The sequence below is a fragment of the Aptenodytes patagonicus genome, chromosome 11, assembly GCF_965638725.1.
Source record: "Aptenodytes patagonicus chromosome 11, bAptPat1.pri.cur, whole genome shotgun sequence".
Classification (NCBI taxonomy): Eukaryota; Metazoa; Chordata; class Aves; order Sphenisciformes; family Spheniscidae; genus Aptenodytes; species Aptenodytes patagonicus.
In genome coordinates, this window is record NC_134959.1 from 21,675,120 (window position 1) to 21,693,560 (window position 18,441).

Genomic DNA, 18,441 nt, shown 5'->3' on the forward strand with positions numbered 1-18,441 from the left:
TGCACGACCCTAAAGTCTGCAAATGCTCTGAATACCAAACGTTGACTTCCCTGCCTGGGGAAGCAGCTGGCAAATTGTTGGTTACAAAGGCCAGCACACGGTAGTTGTGTGTGCGCGCGCATTTCTGGACTGAAAGAACTGAAATGAGAGGGCTGTCTCTGTTGCTTTCCTTTCTAAATGGTTCGAGGCTACTTTTGAGTGTTGCTCTTTTGAAAGCTTGAGAAGAATTTAGATCAGTATTTAAGCACTGATAGATTCAGGGCACAAATTTCGACAGTCTGCTCGCTGAAGCTCCTAACAGAAGATCATTTAGCCCTGATCTCATGTTGCAGAACGATTTATTTTCTCCTGTAAGAAGACAGTATAATCTCTCTTGCGTGACTGGAGTAGCAGAAGTCTCTTGAAAGAAATCTCCAGCTACGGGGCTGTACTAGAATAGTGAAAGACCTTCCTCTTTAAGCTGTCGCCTCCCTTATAGGTTACTGTTGCACTTAGTGTCCATTTTGATTAGCCTGTGCTTGTATCAGTTGCTAATGCTGAACTTTAGGCTCAGAGTATTACAAATTACTAATTACCAAATAAAGAATTAAATTTAGTGGCTTTTAATTTTATAAAATACATGATTTTAGTATTACCTTGTAAAACCAAAGCTGTTGAATCCTGGAACTAGAAGCAATCTTGCACTGATTTCTGTGTTTTCCAGTTGTGACTGTTCTGTCTGCCTTTCATTCCTCCCTGGTGTTAAACAGATGAGGAGCAGCAGGTGACTGTCACCCAGATGGCTGTAATTGTGGGCAGTGGGAGCAATTTGCAAAGGCAGTTCAGCATCTAAATGGAAGTTCAAGTCATTTCTCACTGGCAGAGGAGATTGAAGCCCCTTTGAAGCCTCTGGTTTATGAACTTGCCTGACGATGCAGGACGTGTGGTTGCATTAATAGGGAATCGCGTCCCTGGTGCCAGGGTTTATCTGTTGCAAAATGCAATTGCTGCATGATGAGGCTTGTTTTCTCTTTGGCCGTCCAAACTACTTTGGCCCTTGGCTTTCTTTGAACCGCTGTTGTGCTCGGTGTATCAAAATGGTTCTTCTGTGCTCCTTTCCTGAAAGTCAACTTTGTGTCCATCCAGGACTGCAGCAGAATGCAGCTCACATATGTGGAGCTGGCCCAGCCCCGTGGTGTCAATCACAGTCAGCCTAACAACTTGCGAGGGAAGAGCAAAGTCGGGTCATTGAATGCTAGCAGGAGTAGGTTTCAGTTAGAAACATCTTCTGTGTACCTTATTTCGCTTGCGGGAGGCAAAACGAAGTTGAGAGGAGTAATGGTGTCTGGCTTGGGTGCTAATTCGGGAATGGGAGGCCTGTGTTCGACACCCGGCTTTGTTCATACATTGCAAATTCCAAGTAAAGGACTCAAACCTAGAAGCTTCGTATTTCTGTGCATATGTGCTTTGTTCGTATGGTTTACGTCCGAAGTTTTACACACTCAGGTTATTCTTAATGGTGGGAATGCTTTCCTGGTACTGCAGAGTTGCCGTGCTGTGCTGATAGTGTTGTCTTGTGCTGGCAAACCTGTGGCTTGTGCTGCCTGAGTGACCCTCGGCCACTTCCCCGTGTGTGTGAACAAAGCAGCCAAGCCAAAGCAAAGCCGTAGTAGGGCTCCACTCTCCATCTGTCACTAGGGAGAGCCCTGCTCTTTTCCTGAAACCTGTCACAGCTCCCTTTACTTTCCCACAAGGCTGTCTTCTCCAGGAGTGTCAGTCTGGAGAAGTCGGAAAGACTCCCAGCAAGCTGGGCAATGGCCACAGACCTCCGCACTGTGGTCCTTTCCTGCCCGGCCCTCACCGCTGGTAGGTGGCAAATAGCTAACTTCTCGGAGGCTTGGTGGCAAATAGCTAACTTCTTGGAGGGAATTGCTCCTGACCTCTGGAGGACTTGTGGATTCGATTTTGCATCAACCCTTGAGCCCTTTTCTCAAGCGTCTTCCCTGTGCTTGCATGCTCGGAACCTGTTTCTTTCAGCGCTCTCACGTGTCTGGCAGGTGTTCCTGTGATGTGAGTAATTCTTGGCTTCTCGCCACATCTGGGGCCAGAATTGTCATGCAAGCTGCATGGCCGCTGGCAGCATGCTGGGCCTGGATCCATGTAGAAATGCTTCAGGAGGAGGTTTCAAGATTTCCTCTCCATGTCTGCAGTGTGAGCTCTCTTCTGCTGTCTAGATGCTGGGGTAAGCGAGTGCAAAGATCCAGCCGGTACTTTCTTGCACACTGTGTGTCTTCCTCCTGCCGAGCAGCTGATAAGTGCTGAAGGCATCATTCTTACTGCTGTGTCAGAAACTGTCAGACCACAGGGCCCTGAACCTGAAGCATTTACAGCCGGGGAGCTGGGGGTTTATGGTGGACCTTGCATAACGGGTAAATGCTAGTCCAGTGAACTCTTCGGTTACTTTCATATTTGAGGGCTGAGCAGATGGGTGAGATTTTGCTGAGTTTGACTGAAGCTCATCTTTTCAGGCTGAGCTCGGTAATTTTTATCTGCTTTTTAAGTGCCTGCTTCCTGATTAATTCAGGCTGCTTCTGAAAGTATTCCTCGGTGTTTGCCTGATTAAAGCTTACTGTTCCTTTGAAAGTCGGTGCTGGAATGCCCATGTTTGGTGGGGCAGCAAGCCCTGCTCAGTGCTCTCGCTGGGAGAGCTCTCAGCTTCAATTCATAGCCGTGAAAATCACTTGACTTATGGTGGTCTTTTTTTCTTGCTCCAAGGGACAGATGATGACCCAATTCCATGGATCTTGTTTGCTTTTTTAGGTTGCTTTTAGGTGGGTTTTAATAAGCCATTTAGTCCAGAGGTATATACGAAGGAGCAGAAAGCTCTCTGATGTCTTTGAAGTCCTTGAAGGCTTTACAGATGTAAAGAGGGAAAATCCTTAGCTTTCCTACAGAACTTTCTGTCCATGTATCTCAAAGCACTTTTTAAAGAAGTGTTGTTATTCTCCGTTTGGGAATATGAAAACTGAGGCGTGCCAGAGTTGATGACATCCACTGATTCACCGGGGCTCCTGGATCTCATGGCTCAGGACACCCAGGGATCCAAGCTTCACTCGTGCGTTGCATCTACCCAATAAAACTAGGAAGGGCTGGGTGCCAAACATACTGGGCAATAAGCAGCGTCATGCTGAGTATGGGACTTGCTGCCAGATACAATGATTACTTAAAAGTTCATACGGTTTCACAGAAGGGTTCATACAGTTTCATAGAAGGAACTGGGCAAACTTATAACAGCCCAGACAAATTTTTCTGACATATGTGAGACACGAACTCCATCTCCAGATAAGGGCTCCCTACTGTTGACTCTTGTAGGAGACTGGATTTGTGACTTAGAATAGCCTCTGGTCTCCCACAATATGGCTGCTTTTATTTGTGTGTCCGCCGTGCTGCGAGGAAACAAGTTGTGCTGGCTATGTGTGCTGAACAGAGTTGAGAGGCAGCTTGTGTTCTAGGTTAGGGAAGATGATGGTTCACAGTGGGGCTGTTGCATCTTAAAAGCAAAATACAAAGCTTTAAAGGGGTACATAAAGCATCTGATTAATAACTGAATAGTTACAAGCTTAAGTTGTTGTAGTAATTATGGGGGTTTATACTGGCCGAGGTTGATATTTCACCTGCCACAGTTGAAGTGTGGGGTGAAAGAGAACCTGATTTTCACCTGTTACTGTTTGTAAATGGTTATCATCTAGGATGTTCCTGGGAAAAAAACCTCATTACTCATTCTGTGTTGCTGCTTCACAGGTTTTCATCCTACCTTAAGGATTCAAGAAAAAAAGATTATTCAGAGGAGATTGTTCTTAAGTTGGAATTCAAGGACCTTAAGTTGGATCAGTGGTTTGGTTTTGGTGGTGAAATTCGTGACCTTTTGAGCAGGAGAAGCAAAGGTGAAGTAAGGTGGCTGAGGGCAGGCTCTTGTCAGGAGGCTTACCTGGGCTAATAAAAGCCCTTTGTCGGCCAATAGTGCGGATCTCCTTTGTACAAGAATGCCGTTGACAATGGGAATTGTGTGGGCAGGGCTACAGGCTGTGGCCAAACTTTCTTTTTTTGGTGTCCCACGAAGTCATCAAGGTCAGCATAGCCTTTAAGTTAGGCCTGGTTGAGTGGGGTGGTGAGGCCTGAGCCCAGGCTGTGGTGTCAGCTGGGCTGCTGGACTCTTCACCTTGGTGAGCTACTCAGGAGAGCTGATTTATGCCCTCACGGAGAGGAGAAGTGCTGACCTGTGCGCAGCAGAGCTGAGGTTATAATTCAGTTCTCTGCGGTTGTATGGTGCTGCTTCTTGGGGATTTCTTGATGCTGCCTCTCATTACTGAAATACTGTTTTTCTTTTTTTAATCTTAGCTCACCTGTGTGCTTGTTGAATAAAGGGATGACACCTATGTCCTAGACTGCTCACTGTTTCTGACCCCAGATCTGCTGTCCTTTTCCAGAGCTTCAGCCCCTTGATCCTGACCCTTTTCAGGAGAGAGCAGGTGGAAATGGCTGCAGGAGAAGCAAGTCAGACATCTGAGAACAGCCCGAGCTTTCCAAAGTCCTTGTTCAGCCTCTGATTTCCTTCTCAGTGGCTGTGATGTCCTCTCTGCTCCTTACATGACAACTGAGACCGACCAAATGTGACAGAGTTGGGAAACAAAGGGGTTCAAGCCAAGGAGTTTGGGAGACTACCACCGATTTTTATTGCTTTGCTTTGAAGACAGTTAAGGTAGCTGTCTGAGCAATAGCTGCTGCTTCTGCTTCTTCCTGGCAAGCATTGAGCAGGAGTGGAGAGAATGCTGAGGCTGATAGAGTTAATGTATTTCAAGGGAAAGGGGGGAAAAGAGCAGGGAATTTACTCCCACAACTCTCAAGATTTAGAGCTGGCACAGAGAGCAATTTTAAAAACGTGTAACTGTCCATCTGCGTTCTTGCTCTGTGGTCTCAGCATGGCTCAGTCAGATGTGTTAGGCTAATTAGCACTGAGAGAACATGTAATACCATTAACTCTCTCCTTACCTTGTGATGCTTTTCAGGAAACTCAGTGGATGAGTAATAGCAAGGGGTTGGCAGCATGCTCACACTTCTTGCTGGGTGTGAATCTTGGTCATTTGTTTTGTGCTCATGGGGTTTTGCGCAATGCTGAGTGAAGGACAGTTGCTTTTAAAATCAGGAGAAAGATCAGTAGTTCGGGTGTGCATCTCTTACTGATGTTGTAGGTGGTGGTGTGCATGTCAGATCAAGGCTGATATGTGTGATATGTTCCATATGTGCTTTTTTTGCAAAAGCCTTTGCTGTATTGCTTATACATGTGAGTGAGAAGGCAGGTGAGCGTTACCAGAGTCTGTCTCCTGAAGCCTTATATTTGGAAAGCCCTGCCGTTTTTCCAGGTGGATAGCAAGTGGTACACAGCTTCCACCGGCTGAGGTAGACAGGTGTTGTCAGATTAGATATGGAAGACAATGAACTGAACTCATAGGGGCAGAGGATGAAACCACTCGTTGTATTTAGGTGTGCTTTTTGCAATGGCTTTGACTACAATAGCAAGGAAGTGTTAGGAAAAGTAAGACAAAATGAGTTTCAGTAGCCCCTTGAAAAGCCACTCCAAAGTCCAGCCTCTCCGAGGACTTTTGTTTCGTGTTGATGACTGGTGATGCTAGATGTTCGTAGGGTTTTATCCTCAGTCCCCCTTGGCTAAGGGGTTCTAGGGAAATGTATTCTAGCCACTTTCCAGTGACATACCTCTTCCTCAGTGAAGCTTGCACAGTGCAAAAACCTTGGCTTTTAAGACTTTTCCAGAAATTTAATCTGAGCAGTAGGAGCCTGGGGATGATGCCTTGGGACCATAAGACAAATCAAACCACCCATAATTACGTGGAATATCAATGTGACTGCTGTTTAGAGGTGGCAGTCTAAAAAGTGACTGGTTGCTTTTCTGCAAACAAGCACCAAAATACTGATCTTGGCATAACGGAGTGTAGGCAGCAGCCTGTTCCTGTCCTTATGCTGTTGTTATTCGTAGAGGTCAGAGCATGTCTTGGTTATCCACAGTTTATATTGGCTTTTTCCAATTTAAAAAACAGCTATTGATTTTTTTTTTTTTTGGAAGCCAGTAAGTGAAGATATGTTACCTTTCAAAAGATGCTTAAGAATGAACGGGTCTCGGGGGCACGTTTTGATAACCTTTCCTCTGCACGCATCCACTCCCTGATGCTTCAGAATTTCCTTGGGGAATCCTAACATTGTACAATGCTGATTGGCACGATGGTGGCCCAGAGATGAGGTCGTTAAGTGTGAGCAGGAGCTATGTCGTGTGCTGGTTCACTCGCTAGGCATTTGCCTCTCTCAAAGGCAGCTGCAGAAATTAAAACTTCATCGACAGTGTGACAAACCTAGCCAGAACTCTAAGCCAGAGCACTTGCTTCTAAAGTAAATCATGTTATGGTCTGCTTAATGTGCTTTGAGAAGGGGAATGGCCTAGCGAACAGCTCCTAACCAGGATTTTCATTAGTAGATGTGCAGATGAGGCTTCTGCTTAGATGGGGAAGCTGAAGCACAGAGGGGCTGTGACTTGCAAAGTGTTACACAGTAGTGCCAGCTTTTTCCAGTGCGTTATCTGGCATTCACCGACATGCTGACTCCTGTCTTCTTCCGTTATGTTACCACGCTTTTGAAAATCCCGAAGTGACTGAGCAGATGTCCACCTGAAAGTCACCTTATGCTTCTAATACGGCTTGATGCTTTTAAGGAAATAACTGACGTGTGCTGGTTTCATTTGTGCATTTTTGCTGGTGATCAGTGTGATGAAAAAGAAGGCTCAGCTGGGATCTCCAAAGGTGGGAGGAGTCTTAAAGCATCTCCAAAATGATGACTTGACCTCCAGATTAACTTGGGCATTTCTACGGCTTTCAAACCTGTGGTATCTGGGTGCTGCATCAGCTTTGGGAACTGGATGACCAACTGCGTTCTCCCATTTTCAGGTTCTTCCAAGTGTTTTCTGCCTATGTTGTGTGTTGTTAGTGTGGAAATACTTAAGTAAAAATCCCACCCTTGCCCAGTATGTAAGGGAGGAGACCTTGTTTCTGTACCTGGCTCTCAGACAATTTCCTGACTTTTAAAAATCTGGAAACAGAAGGTGCTTAGTGACCTATTGAGGTCTCACAGGGGCTCTCTTGCTATTAGTAAGGGGATCTTTTGTCCCTCTGTTCATGCCTTCATCACAGGGGCCTCAGATCCAGTCCCAGCATTTTGCTGCTTGCCCCGTTTCCCTTGCTTCCAAGCTGCTGCCTCATTCTTGACAGCTCCAGGCTCAGAAAGGGGCTTTTGATGTCTGGTGAGATGCTGGCAGAGCCTGCTTTGCAGCCCTTGGGCCTGGGGTTCCCCTGCTGGAAAGTGCAGCTTGGGAGATGGATTTTTTTTTTTTTGTAACGAAGAGATTCTGAAGCAGGAGGGTTTCTGTGCTAGCCTGAAGGGAAGGCAAAGCTGTTTGCTGCCTTACTATCTCATTAACACATTACAAACCGAGTCAAGCTTAGTCTGGCCTTTTCCCCATGGGGATGTTTCTGCTTTGTAGCGTGTGTTGACTCCTGCTGTGATCTGTGTAACCTTTATGTCCAGTGTTCATAGCTGTAAGTGAATTTTGAACCCCTGGCTCTTGAGACCTACAATACTCCCTCCCTCAGCAAGAGAAGAGATCTGCAACGCGAACGTTGCACTGCTTTGCAGGAGTTATGGGGTTGCAGGGATCTGTCTTGCTTTTGGTCTACTTGCAAGTCATGGTTAACAGGGTCAGAGGACTGTCACGCTCACACGTACAGCAGCTGCATCTGTTCACCTGGATTGCTCAACTCAGAGGTGTGTTCCATAATTTGGAGTTAATCCTTTCGGGAGGTACAAATAAAAATGATGGGATGCCTCAAAGACTGAAATGCAAACTGCATGTCAGGATTTTGGGCTGGCCAAGGGAATAGTTATCCAAAGAAGCAAGCAGAGACCCGGTGCTTGGAGATACTTATAACTGGGGTGGATAAAGCTGCAGTCAACAGGGAGGTGAAGCCTTGTGCCCTGGCTGTGGGTCAGCTACTCCGGAGAGCTGTGTTTGATGTGCTCTACCTATTGCAAGCCCCCGTGGGAGCTCGGTAACTGGAGTGTTACTTTTCCTTTGGATTTAGAGAGTCTCTTGTGGAAGTAGCAAGCAGAAGCCCAAAAGGGGCCTGACAGCTTGGTCAGCATCTCAGATGGCAGCACTGTCCGTACTTTTTTAATTTTTTTTTTTACATCTGTCACAAAGTCTTTGTCAAACAGGAGATGATGGAAAATCGGTTGTTTCCTTCAAGGCTTATGAGGTTAGGACGTGGATGTCAAAAAGCACTTTTTATGCATTATTGATGTTGAAGTGCCGCTCATCTCTGCTTGTTTTCAGATGAATTGGTTTGAGATGCTGACTGCTTGGATAGCAGCACACACCTGCTGCGAGGAGCAGCACCAGGCAGGCAGCTTGGCCCTCACCTGACTCCAGGAGAGCTCTGATCAGATTTGTTTCTTTTTAAAAACCAGCCAGCAGCTTCTGTGCAGATAGGCAGCCCACAAAATTATCAGTCACTCCAGCTTGGTCTTGTCTGTGTTGCTTCAGGGAATAGGTTCAGTTTCCCAGGGAGCAGCTTCTCCCACCTGGTTTGAAGAGCAAGGTTTGGAGAATGTTGGTTTTTTTCTGAAAGGGAGAAAACTAATGTTTTACTTGGAAATTAGAAAAGTGATGGGGACCTATTAATTTTAGCTCTGTTTGCTTTATACCACGTAATCCAGCATAAAATAAATATGTACCCAGTGTGCAGGCAGATGTGTCCCGGAGGTTCAGTTGTGTGAGGACTTAATTCTCTCCTGGAAGGTGCTGAACATGTTGCACTCCAGCGGCTTCAGGATCTCGCAGGCTGGAGCACCTGCCTCTCGTACAGTGCATCTGTCTGTGGAAGGCACCTAGGACATGGCAGCTCAAGCACAAGGGTCCACCAAAACAAATACTCAGACAAAATATTCCTCTTGGTTCAGAAGGGATTAGTTTTTTTTACAAACCCCTGTAGATGAGTATTGCTTGCTCCTCAAGTGATCATTCCAGAAGGCTGGAGGACTACTTAATGAGGCTAGACACAGATGGGGAATACTGAAAAAGGATAATTAGGCTAATTTTCCCCCCCCCTTTGGTCTGTGATTCCCCTGAGCTAACAACATTAAGATCATGTGGAAAGTTTTATAATTGTGTCAGGTCTAAACTGGAGCAGGTTTCCCAAGTGAGGACTGAGTGTCCTGAGTACAAGTGGTAAAGAGTTGGCATTTTCCAGAGCTTCCACTCTTGCTCTCCCTTTCTCAGCATGGAGGTCAGGGGAGATGGTACCTTTGTGCCGCTGCGATTAGGGATCTTAACTATCTTCTCAGCTCCAAGTCCCCTTTATACCCAAATACCAACGTGTGCTTACTCAGCCTGATGTGCGCCAGGCATTTTGGTTAGGAGAATAGCCACCTGGGAGTGAGTCAGAGGGATTTCGGCACTTGGGATGCATAAAGTTGCTATTACATAGCAGACTATGGACAGAAGCCTGCAAGCTTTTTTGATGTGGCCGTTGTCTTTCTCAGCTTCCCCTATCCTGCCTCTGAGACCCTGCCTCCTTTTTCCCCTCCTTGCAAGGATGTGGCTCTGCTGATGCGCTTCTGTAAGGGCTTGCAGGGCACCTTGCTGCTCGCTGCTGAGCTGGGCGCTTTCCTGACACGCTGCACCCTTGGCATCCCTTATGCTAGTTCCGTTTCTTGCAAACGGGACTGGATTCAGCTCTGCTAGAGTAGAGGCACCTGACCACTGCACTGGGGTGAGTCCTGGGGTGTAGGTGTTATGCTGTGCCATGGTAGCAGGAGTGGGATGATGTGATATGGATTGGGACCCTCCTCTTCCCGCCTGGTAACTCTGCACCTGGTGTAAAGACCAGAATGCAGGAGAAAAGCTGGTGTATTAGACTTACTCTGCCACTGAACCGAAAATTTGGTTTTAAGCCCCTTTTGCAGATTAGCTGGAGCTGTGTGAATGCGGTGCTCACTTTAGCCTGTATTCCTCCTTCCTTTTAGGTTCTTATGTGGCTAAGGGGGCTGCTGGGAGCAGATCAAACACTTGTTCTTAAATTAGGATGTTACAGTTCAGTACTGTAAGTGCTTTGTGGAACAACTTCTGGGACAGCCCACGACAGCATGTGGGTTGTCTTCGTGTGGTTTGGTGCCCAGCATACATAACTGGGGCATCTTCCATGCACGTAGGTTGCAGCAGTTCAGTTGGTAAATGTAAAGGGAAGGGTGACAAGTTCTTCAGTGGAAGTTAGAAGTAACATACCCGCAGCTGGGCATCAAAACAGCAGGCTGGGTGGTTATGGGTATGCGTAAATGCTTGGGTACCACTTTGAGCTTGGCTCAGCGATGAAGGGTCCTAAGGAGGACACCTGTAAGTATTCGAGGCACTTAGATGATCTAGTTTCTAGCGTGTTTTCCTTATAATAACTTTTAAATGTGGAAGACCTTTCTATTTTACAGTTGCACAGCACCTTGTACAGTAGCTACCAGGCTCCAGCACATCCAGAAAATTAATAACTGTTCTGTGTTTTGGAAGTCGTATTATGCAATTTAATAGCATAGCAGTATAATGAAATCTTTACGGGAAAGTGATGAGAGTGAGTGGTTTTGTGTGTGAATTACAGGGTCTGCGAGTGGGTGAGACACTAGCTACTTGTTTTATTGCTGACAATATACTTCTTTTCATGTTTATTTCTGGATTACAATGTGTGAATAGCATCCCAGTAAACAGTCAGGCAAATAGTTATTTATCAAGTATTTAAAAGTGAAAGGTCTTGTAATTTTCCTTAGTAATGACTGTGATTTCTTCCAGCTGGATTAATGGCTCCCATTTCTCCCCATGAAGAACAAGAAGTGTTTTGGTTTCTACACGGAGAGTTATTGTCTCCCATAATAATGCACACCAGAGGATTTTTTTCCTTCCTGGCCTGGGATCTGGGAAAGGTTGAAATGTGCATAACCTGAATTAATACCTCATAAAGCTCTTTAATATTCTTTCTTTTGTCATTCCTGTTGGAGCGGTGCAGGAGTTGCTGCTGGCATCAGCCCAGCAGCAGCCTGCCTCAGAGCTGCTTTTGTTTCGGTTTATGAGGCAATCAGTGGGTCTTGTGATGGAATCGCCTTGAAAGGTCACTTTTAATTACTTTTCTGATGCATTCCTCTGTCCCCAGCTGGGCAGTCCTGGTGGAACAGGTTGCTAAAGCGGACAACTTCAAAAATATACTCTAGAGCAGGTGCTGGCAGGCCAAAGGGTGCAAAAAAAAATTGAACAAAGTGTTATATTCTGTGCCCAGCCATTGCTGCTGCTGGTGGTGGAGGAAGCAAGTATCAAAGCCTAAGTAATCCCTTGGTAGCAACCTGTCTCGTGCTCCTGGATAGCAAAGTGATTTCTTTGCTGCTGAACTGACTGTCATTGAAGGGCTGTGCCAGACCCTCCCTGCATGTCGTGTTGAGGGGCCACAGCAGGTAGAGGTTTCTCCTTTCTCACCCTTTCTGGGATTGACCATCTTCCTGCTCCGAGAGCTGTGGCTTGTAGCGCTGGTCCATCCAACAGCGTGCTAACGCTGTCAGACTGCAGGTCGGCAAATCCCTGGAGCCATTTTTCATGTGCATCTTAGCTTCGTGCCTTCCTTTACCTCAACTGGTGGGACGGACATCATTCAGTTTTGTCTCTGGGTTGGAGAAGACTGAAGGTAGTCATGAGGTTAAGACCAAAGGGCCCTACGTTTAGATCCTAGCTCTGCCACAGGCTTTGAAGACCTCCCTATCATGCGTGTCCAGCTCCTGTAAGCTGTTTAATTGCCAGATTCCTGTAGGTTTATGGGAGCTGAGCTGTCATCTCTTAGCGCAACAAGCAGAGTTAATGGCAAGGCGTGCTTTCTCTGACTTCGACTTCCTTTCCCAACCCCTGCCTCCTCTTGGTCCTACACTCTTTAAGTCCCAGAAACGTGCAGGGTTTAATAGTTGGGATCTAACCCAGGAGCAGGTCCTGTGGCTGTGTCGAGGCCAGCGCAGAGGGTTTTTTTTTCCAGGGCATGTGGTTACTATGCTACGCCTCTGAAATTCCTGCGTGCTTGGGGTCTGCCTGATGCTTCTCACGGCAGCTCGCGTGCTTCCTGCGCACCAGGGGTGGACCCTCATGGCACGAGAGTGCAGGGGGGTGACAGGAGGAGGGGGACCGTGCCGGGAGCCAGTGCTGCAGAGTGCATGAGAAATGGTGCTGCTCCCCAGCTGGGCAGGGGACGGAGCCGGCTCTTTGGACACTGCGCTTGAAAATAAATAGGCTGCGTGATTGTATTAATGTGAACCCGGCACTTGTGGCTCGGGGGGGCTCTGTGGGGAGTTCTGGCTAATTGCTGCATGAAGACACCGAGTTTATTCTGTCGAAGGAAATTCATGGACATAGAGTAACCTTTGGCATATGACTGCTGCATGATGTGACCGTCCTTGCCAAGGGCTGTGACTGGGTGGTGTGTTTGGGATGCTGTAAATTGTGACGATGCTGTAGTAAGGCTTTTGTTCCTTCCTTAACTGCTTTCCCCCTTTTCCCACCCCACTCCTTTCCAATCTGATCAGCACACACTTCTAAATATTCATAACGTGGGATTTGTCTCTATCTGCATGACTGCCGCCGGTTTGAAAGGCATGTGAGAGTGCAGGGGGGGAAACGGGGTTAATCTCCTCCTGCACTGGCAGAACAAGGCTGAGCAGGAGGTGTACAGCACAAGAATTTATTCTTATTTCTGAACATGCCTTTTCTGCCGTATTTGCAGTCTGGGGAGAAGGAGGAAGAACAGTTTCCCTTCCCTAACCGCTTCTTCAGACGCTGATTCACTGTCAGGATGGGGACATGTGTGCACTGGTTGTGTGCAAGTGGGATTTCAGGACTTCGATGCCTCCGGGCTTAACAAATAACTCCACAGCGCTTTCCTTGTTGCCAACCTAGCAGTAACCCAGCTGGGTTTGCAGGTCCTCGGGTTTCTCCGTGTCCATCAGCCAGTTTCTACATGGAAGTTGCAGGGTCAGGATGGTGGGTAGGAAGCAAGCAGCGATTAGCCTGACTTGTAACCAGGGCAGATCCTCTGACCAACGAGGCTTTCGGCCTCTCATCGGCACATGCTCTAGACCGGGGACGAGCCTGCCCACCCTTGCTGGCAGCAGATGCAGCCAGAGGCCCAGGCTGCGGGAGGGTGGGATGGAGGACCGTGCCTTCTGGGCTGGCTGAGCCGTGGGTCAGGCTGCCTCTGTGCCCACAGAGCTGCAGGGCCCTGGAGAGGTCCACAAGGCTTGTGCTCCAAGGGAGCAAAATTGTTAGCTTGTCAAACGGGGGCAACCTCATTAAGAGCTACCGAGAGCGTGAAAAGCATGTTGCTGGAGGCAGGTCACTGTAAATGAGGCTAAAGTAGCTGGGGTTTTCTAACAATTAATTATTGAGTAGTTTTCTAGAGAATCTTTCTCATGTTTGTAATTCATTCCCTGCTGTAGATGCCGTATTGATTTATAATTTTTTGAAGTTCCATATTTTGCACCCTCAGGGCCTCAGACAAAAATTAACTAGAAAATGAGAGTAAATTTCTGCATTCTGCCTTGTCGGAGCTTTCTCTCCCGTTCCCCGTCCCCGGAGCCAGTTTCTGTGCTCTGGTTTGGGTTGCAGATGTTGCCAAGCCCGTGTGCCGTGGGTGGCAAGACGTGGGTGGCGGAACAGCTGTGGCAGAAGAGCTGCCTCGCTGACCAACAAATGAGGAAATCGAGAGCCCAATAAAGAGCCTGGAATTGCCCCCAGTGACCTGAGCAGAGCGTTCAGTAGCTGCTGGTGAGACAGGCCTGTTTGAATGCATAAGCATTCCTGTTTGTTTGAAGAAAAAATCCCCTCCTCCCCCAGCTCTAATTAGCTACTCTCTTCCTTTTTTCTGCCATGAATATAGAGGGTTTGTCACTGGAATGAAATCTTAACAAGATGCATGTTCTTCAGCTTGCAGCTGATGGAGGTGATCTCTGCAGGTGGTGTGGGGACTCCCGTACCTGTTTTCTGTGTTTCCTTGCCCGATCTTTGGTTTTGCTGTTGTGAGTATGGCTCTTCCTTACTCTCTGGTTCATCTTTTTTCCTCCAACAGAGTGACTAAAGAAGTGGACTCAACCTCAAAAGAAGCTAAATCTTTTCTGAAGCAGCAAGAGAAACGGCAGTCAGCAGCTCCAGCTTCCCTCCCGACAGTCTCTGGGTGAGTATGTGGTTTCTCTGCCCAGGTATGGCCCCTTAGTGAGAAAGACGGCGCTCGAGCCTATAGAGGCTCTGTGGTATTTAAGCTAATGGGTATTTGTTTTCTGCAGGATTTCAGTGGGAGCAAGACTAGGCCTGGAAGGTGTGACGATTTGGGGGGGAGGGAAGCGGGGGAAGCAACCCATGAGTCCCAGTGACTCACTTCGTAGGTTCAGGCTCGAATTTCTCAATCCCCATAAATCATTCATCCTAGTAAGGAAATATTGTTTTGAATGTCTTGAGCAGCCTGATGAAACTGCAGTTAACCAAGGAACATGCCTGAGATTGCCTGCAGTTCCTTTGAAGGGTGCTTCTCTGGACCATAAAAAGCCACGACAGGCTGGGCTGTGATTTTTTATAAACTTTGGGGGAGCATTTGAATGAGAGATGCTTCCGCCTCTGCGATGTTCTCTAATAGTTCGATGTGGATTTGTCACTTTCTGTTCAAGCTCTAGCACCTAATTCTGAGATTATCATAATGCTTGTCAAAGATACAAAGAGGTCAGGTCGCCTGTGCATCTGACATGCCACTCTGTGTGGCTCTTGATGAGCTTGGGAGATCACCCGCTTATCAGGAATAGAGGAGATGCTTCTGTGTTCCAACAATGATTTTTATTTAAGTCAGTCATTTGCATTTATATTTGAAAGACATAAGCTGCCTACGATTTGGTCACATAGAAACAAGACCCATCAAATAAATACATTGTCCTTCCCATCTGCTGAAGAGCAATTCTCCAGTGTGAGTTAAGGCTGCCTTTCCCTGAGATAGGCTGTTATTCAGTTGCTGCAGCTGGATTGTCACTCATTTCTCCAGCTAAGTGTTGCATGGCTTGTAGTTAGATCAGGGTAGTGAAAGCATTGTGTGTGTGTGCGTGTGTGACTCTCGACAGCTGCTGTTCCCAAGACGAATGAATGCATAGATGAGCATAGTCTTGTTGCTGTTGTTCATGCCGCACAAGGGTTCGTCCCTGCAGAGCTCATTAGTTGTAACCTAAGTGTTATGTATGGGGTTTTGTGCTGAGAAAACTTGCCTTGAGTGGGGCTGGCGTTCTATCTTCAACTTGACTGGCCACAGAGGTGGTTTGGGTGGCAGCTGAAGCTAGGGCAGCTCCTTGTCGTGCACACTTCTGGTGGTCCCGTGCCTTCAAACCTGCCTTCCAGTTCCCCCAGCAAATGCCCTGCCGCTCTGAGTGCAGGCAGGTTTGGTAGTTCACTGGGAAAGCCCCATGGGCTGCTCACCTTCCTGCTCTGCTTGGATCTGTGTTTCCTCCTCTATCTTACTGGCCCAGGGGAGGAGGCGGATGGCCAGCAGGCCTGCACAGCCTAGTCACTACGAAGGTGCATGGCTGCTTGTGCTGGAGCTCTGATTGCTCAGGAGAAACAGCCAGAGCTCAGTTTGAGTTAACGCTGCAGATACTTGAAGTGAGGAATCTACATCAAATAAGGAATGAGAATCAATATAAGAAATAATGAGTTTGAGGACTCCTTTAACTTTCCTCCAGTGTGATCATTTTGGAAGCAGCTTAATTAGGTTGTCATTCAGCTTGCTGATGTGTGATGTCCTACTGACAGTTGCTTGCCCAGAATATGAGGTGGCCTGGCTGCAGGGAAGGGAGGGGAAGAATACCCCGGGCTTATATGCCTTGCCTTCCTTCAGAGCAGCAAACCCTGATGCAATGCAGCCCCATGTGCCTTCCCTTTTGCAACCTGCTGCAGAATATCCTGGTTTTGTGCAGTGATACTACAGCAGTGATAGTTTGATCAATGTATGGAACAGCCCAGCGCTCTTGAGAGTTTAGCAGGAGACTGTCTGGGGCAGCCTGGCCAGCGTGTGCCCTCTGGTCTGTGAGTGCTCCAGGGGAGTTCTCTACCTTGGGATAGTGTCCGAGACTGATCCCTGAGACTGCCAGTGAACATGCTTGCCTTTGGGCTTGGGAGGGTGCTTCCAGCTGGGAAGTCAGCCAGGGTATTTTCAGGTGAGAAAATTACTAAGAGGCTTGCAGTGTTCCTTAAAGCCAGAGGCGAGTCCCTTATGTTAAGAAAATTACAAAGGTCAGGTTTTAGACTTGGAGCCAAGCTATTGTCCAAGCCCTGCTCCTCTGGAGCAAAGAGCCACAAGCCTCGGTGACATGCCAGAGCAGCGCCTGGGGACCGACGGAGCCTGGCGTAGCCTGATGGTTCTTTGCTGGTGCCCTTTGGCTACTTAAAATGCAAGTTTTGGGGGAGAGGGTGCATTTCTCCCTTGTGCGTTACAGAAGAGCCCCAGTCTGGGTCAGGATCACTAGAAGGCACTGAAAAACATGTGATTCAGGATCCTAGACATGCCTGTGGACACCCACTGTGCCGTGAGCCATTGTCAGCCCCCAGAAGCTTTGTCAGCTATTTAAAAAAAAAAAAAAAAAAAAGCCTTGCCCTGCGTGCAGGGGATTCAAGCAGCTAAGGGTGGCCTCTCCATTTGGCTTTCCTTTCTTCACCTTGCAAGCAGCTTGCATTATTTCTGGATGCAGCCAGCCTGCCCTGCATTTATTTAATTTCCCTTCTCTAAACAGATAGAAGTAATCCAGGAAAGCAGCGGTCACAAAACCAAACATCCGGTTCCACATCTCCACGTTACAAACCCTTGCAGCCTAACTGGTCCAGGGGAAGGGATGTTTGGGGCTGAAAGTGCATTTCCTGAATGTGTTTAACATCCATACCGGATGCGCTATAAAAAGCTAGATTTGTGCTTGTGAGGAACGTGGGGGTGGTTGGAGGAGAATAACTTAAACACTTAGTTGTAATTAAAGCCAGGAGTACAAAACAACCCACCCGGTTCTCTCAGCAGGGTTTACTAGAAAGGTCAGAAGCCCCTGGTTCCCAGGGATGTGATGGTTTCCCAGCCTTCCCATTATTCCCATCGTGTCCCTCCGTGACACCCAGCTAAGCAGCGGTCTGTCAGCAGTGGGTATCAGTTTGTTGGAGGGGTTTGGGGCTGGTACTCTGTTCCGGCTGTGTTTCTTGGGTTGTGTTAGGCTCTCACTGATGCTGTCCGGTATCAGATGTGATGAGGGGATCCACTGATCCCTTCTAATTTGCTGTCACAAAAAATGGGTGGAAGGCTCCTGGCATTCAAAATGCCCTCCACCCACCCCGCTAAGCCTTCTTGCCTGTCTGTGTGTTTTAGGGCCCGTTTCCTATCCTTACCACTGCTCCAGGGCCTTTTGGGGGCAGCAAGAGTAGCTCCTGGCTGTAAATGCATGACCTGATGGAGAGGTCACTCAGCTCTGTGGGCGTCCCTGGTGCTCTGAGAGCTGCTTTCTCCCCCCTCCCCGGGCCAGGCAGGATCCACAAGCTGGGTCCATCATCCTCCACGCTAGTAATCCTATTTTACAGCCACCATTTCATATTCAGAGGATGTTAAAGCAAATGAAATCCTCCGTGCAGCTTACTGCAGAATGACTGTGTGCGTGTACTTGTGCACATGTGACTTGAGACACAACGGGGGGGTTGAGCTACAGGCTGGGAAATACCTGCACAGACCCGAGCCCTTTGGTGTGAGCGGCTGCAATCTGCCCGTTGGTCCTTGACGCTTGTCAAAGCACAGCAGTGTTGCATAGGGAACAGTGCTGCTGTAGCAGTCCTGAAAATGAAAAAAATGTAGTTGGTGGATCTTATTTGAGATTCCCCTCTAGGCAGCTGTTTCTACGCGGCCTGAACAGGAGCCAGGAAGAAAAAGGGAGGTTTTTCACTGGCTTTGTTCTTGCCTCTGCTTATTACCAAAACCATTTGTAATTAAACGTGGACTTGCTCACTCAGCCCAGCTGTTGCTTTTCTGTTTGATCCTGCCTGAAATTACAGTGGTGGATGTGTGACCTCCTAGGCCTTTTCATGCCTTGTAGGATGGTATAAACACAGGGTAAAATTTGCCTTTGAAGCAAGCAGGCACCACTCCCACGGAGTTCAGGAGGTGCGGTGCTTGCTGACCCCTGGGCTGAGTTTGGTCTGCGAGGGTTTGGACCTCAGTGCAAGACCTGGCAGGAAGAGGCACTGCAAGAAAGCTCTGACCCAGAGACACATACTTGCAACCT

At 47.7% G+C, this 18,441-nt stretch overlaps 1 protein-coding gene across 1 annotated transcript in view; it reads left to right on the forward strand.

The window, feature by feature from the left end:
- Positions 1-18,441, forward strand: part of CFDP1 (craniofacial development protein 1) — a 67,108-nt gene that overhangs the window by 5,515 nt on the left and 43,152 nt on the right. Inside the window, exon 5 of the mRNA XM_076349412.1 lies at positions 14,232-14,336. Within this exon, the coding sequence (XP_076205527.1) occupies positions 14,232-14,336 (105 nt within the window). The remainder of the gene's footprint in view (positions 1-14,231; positions 14,337-18,441) is intronic.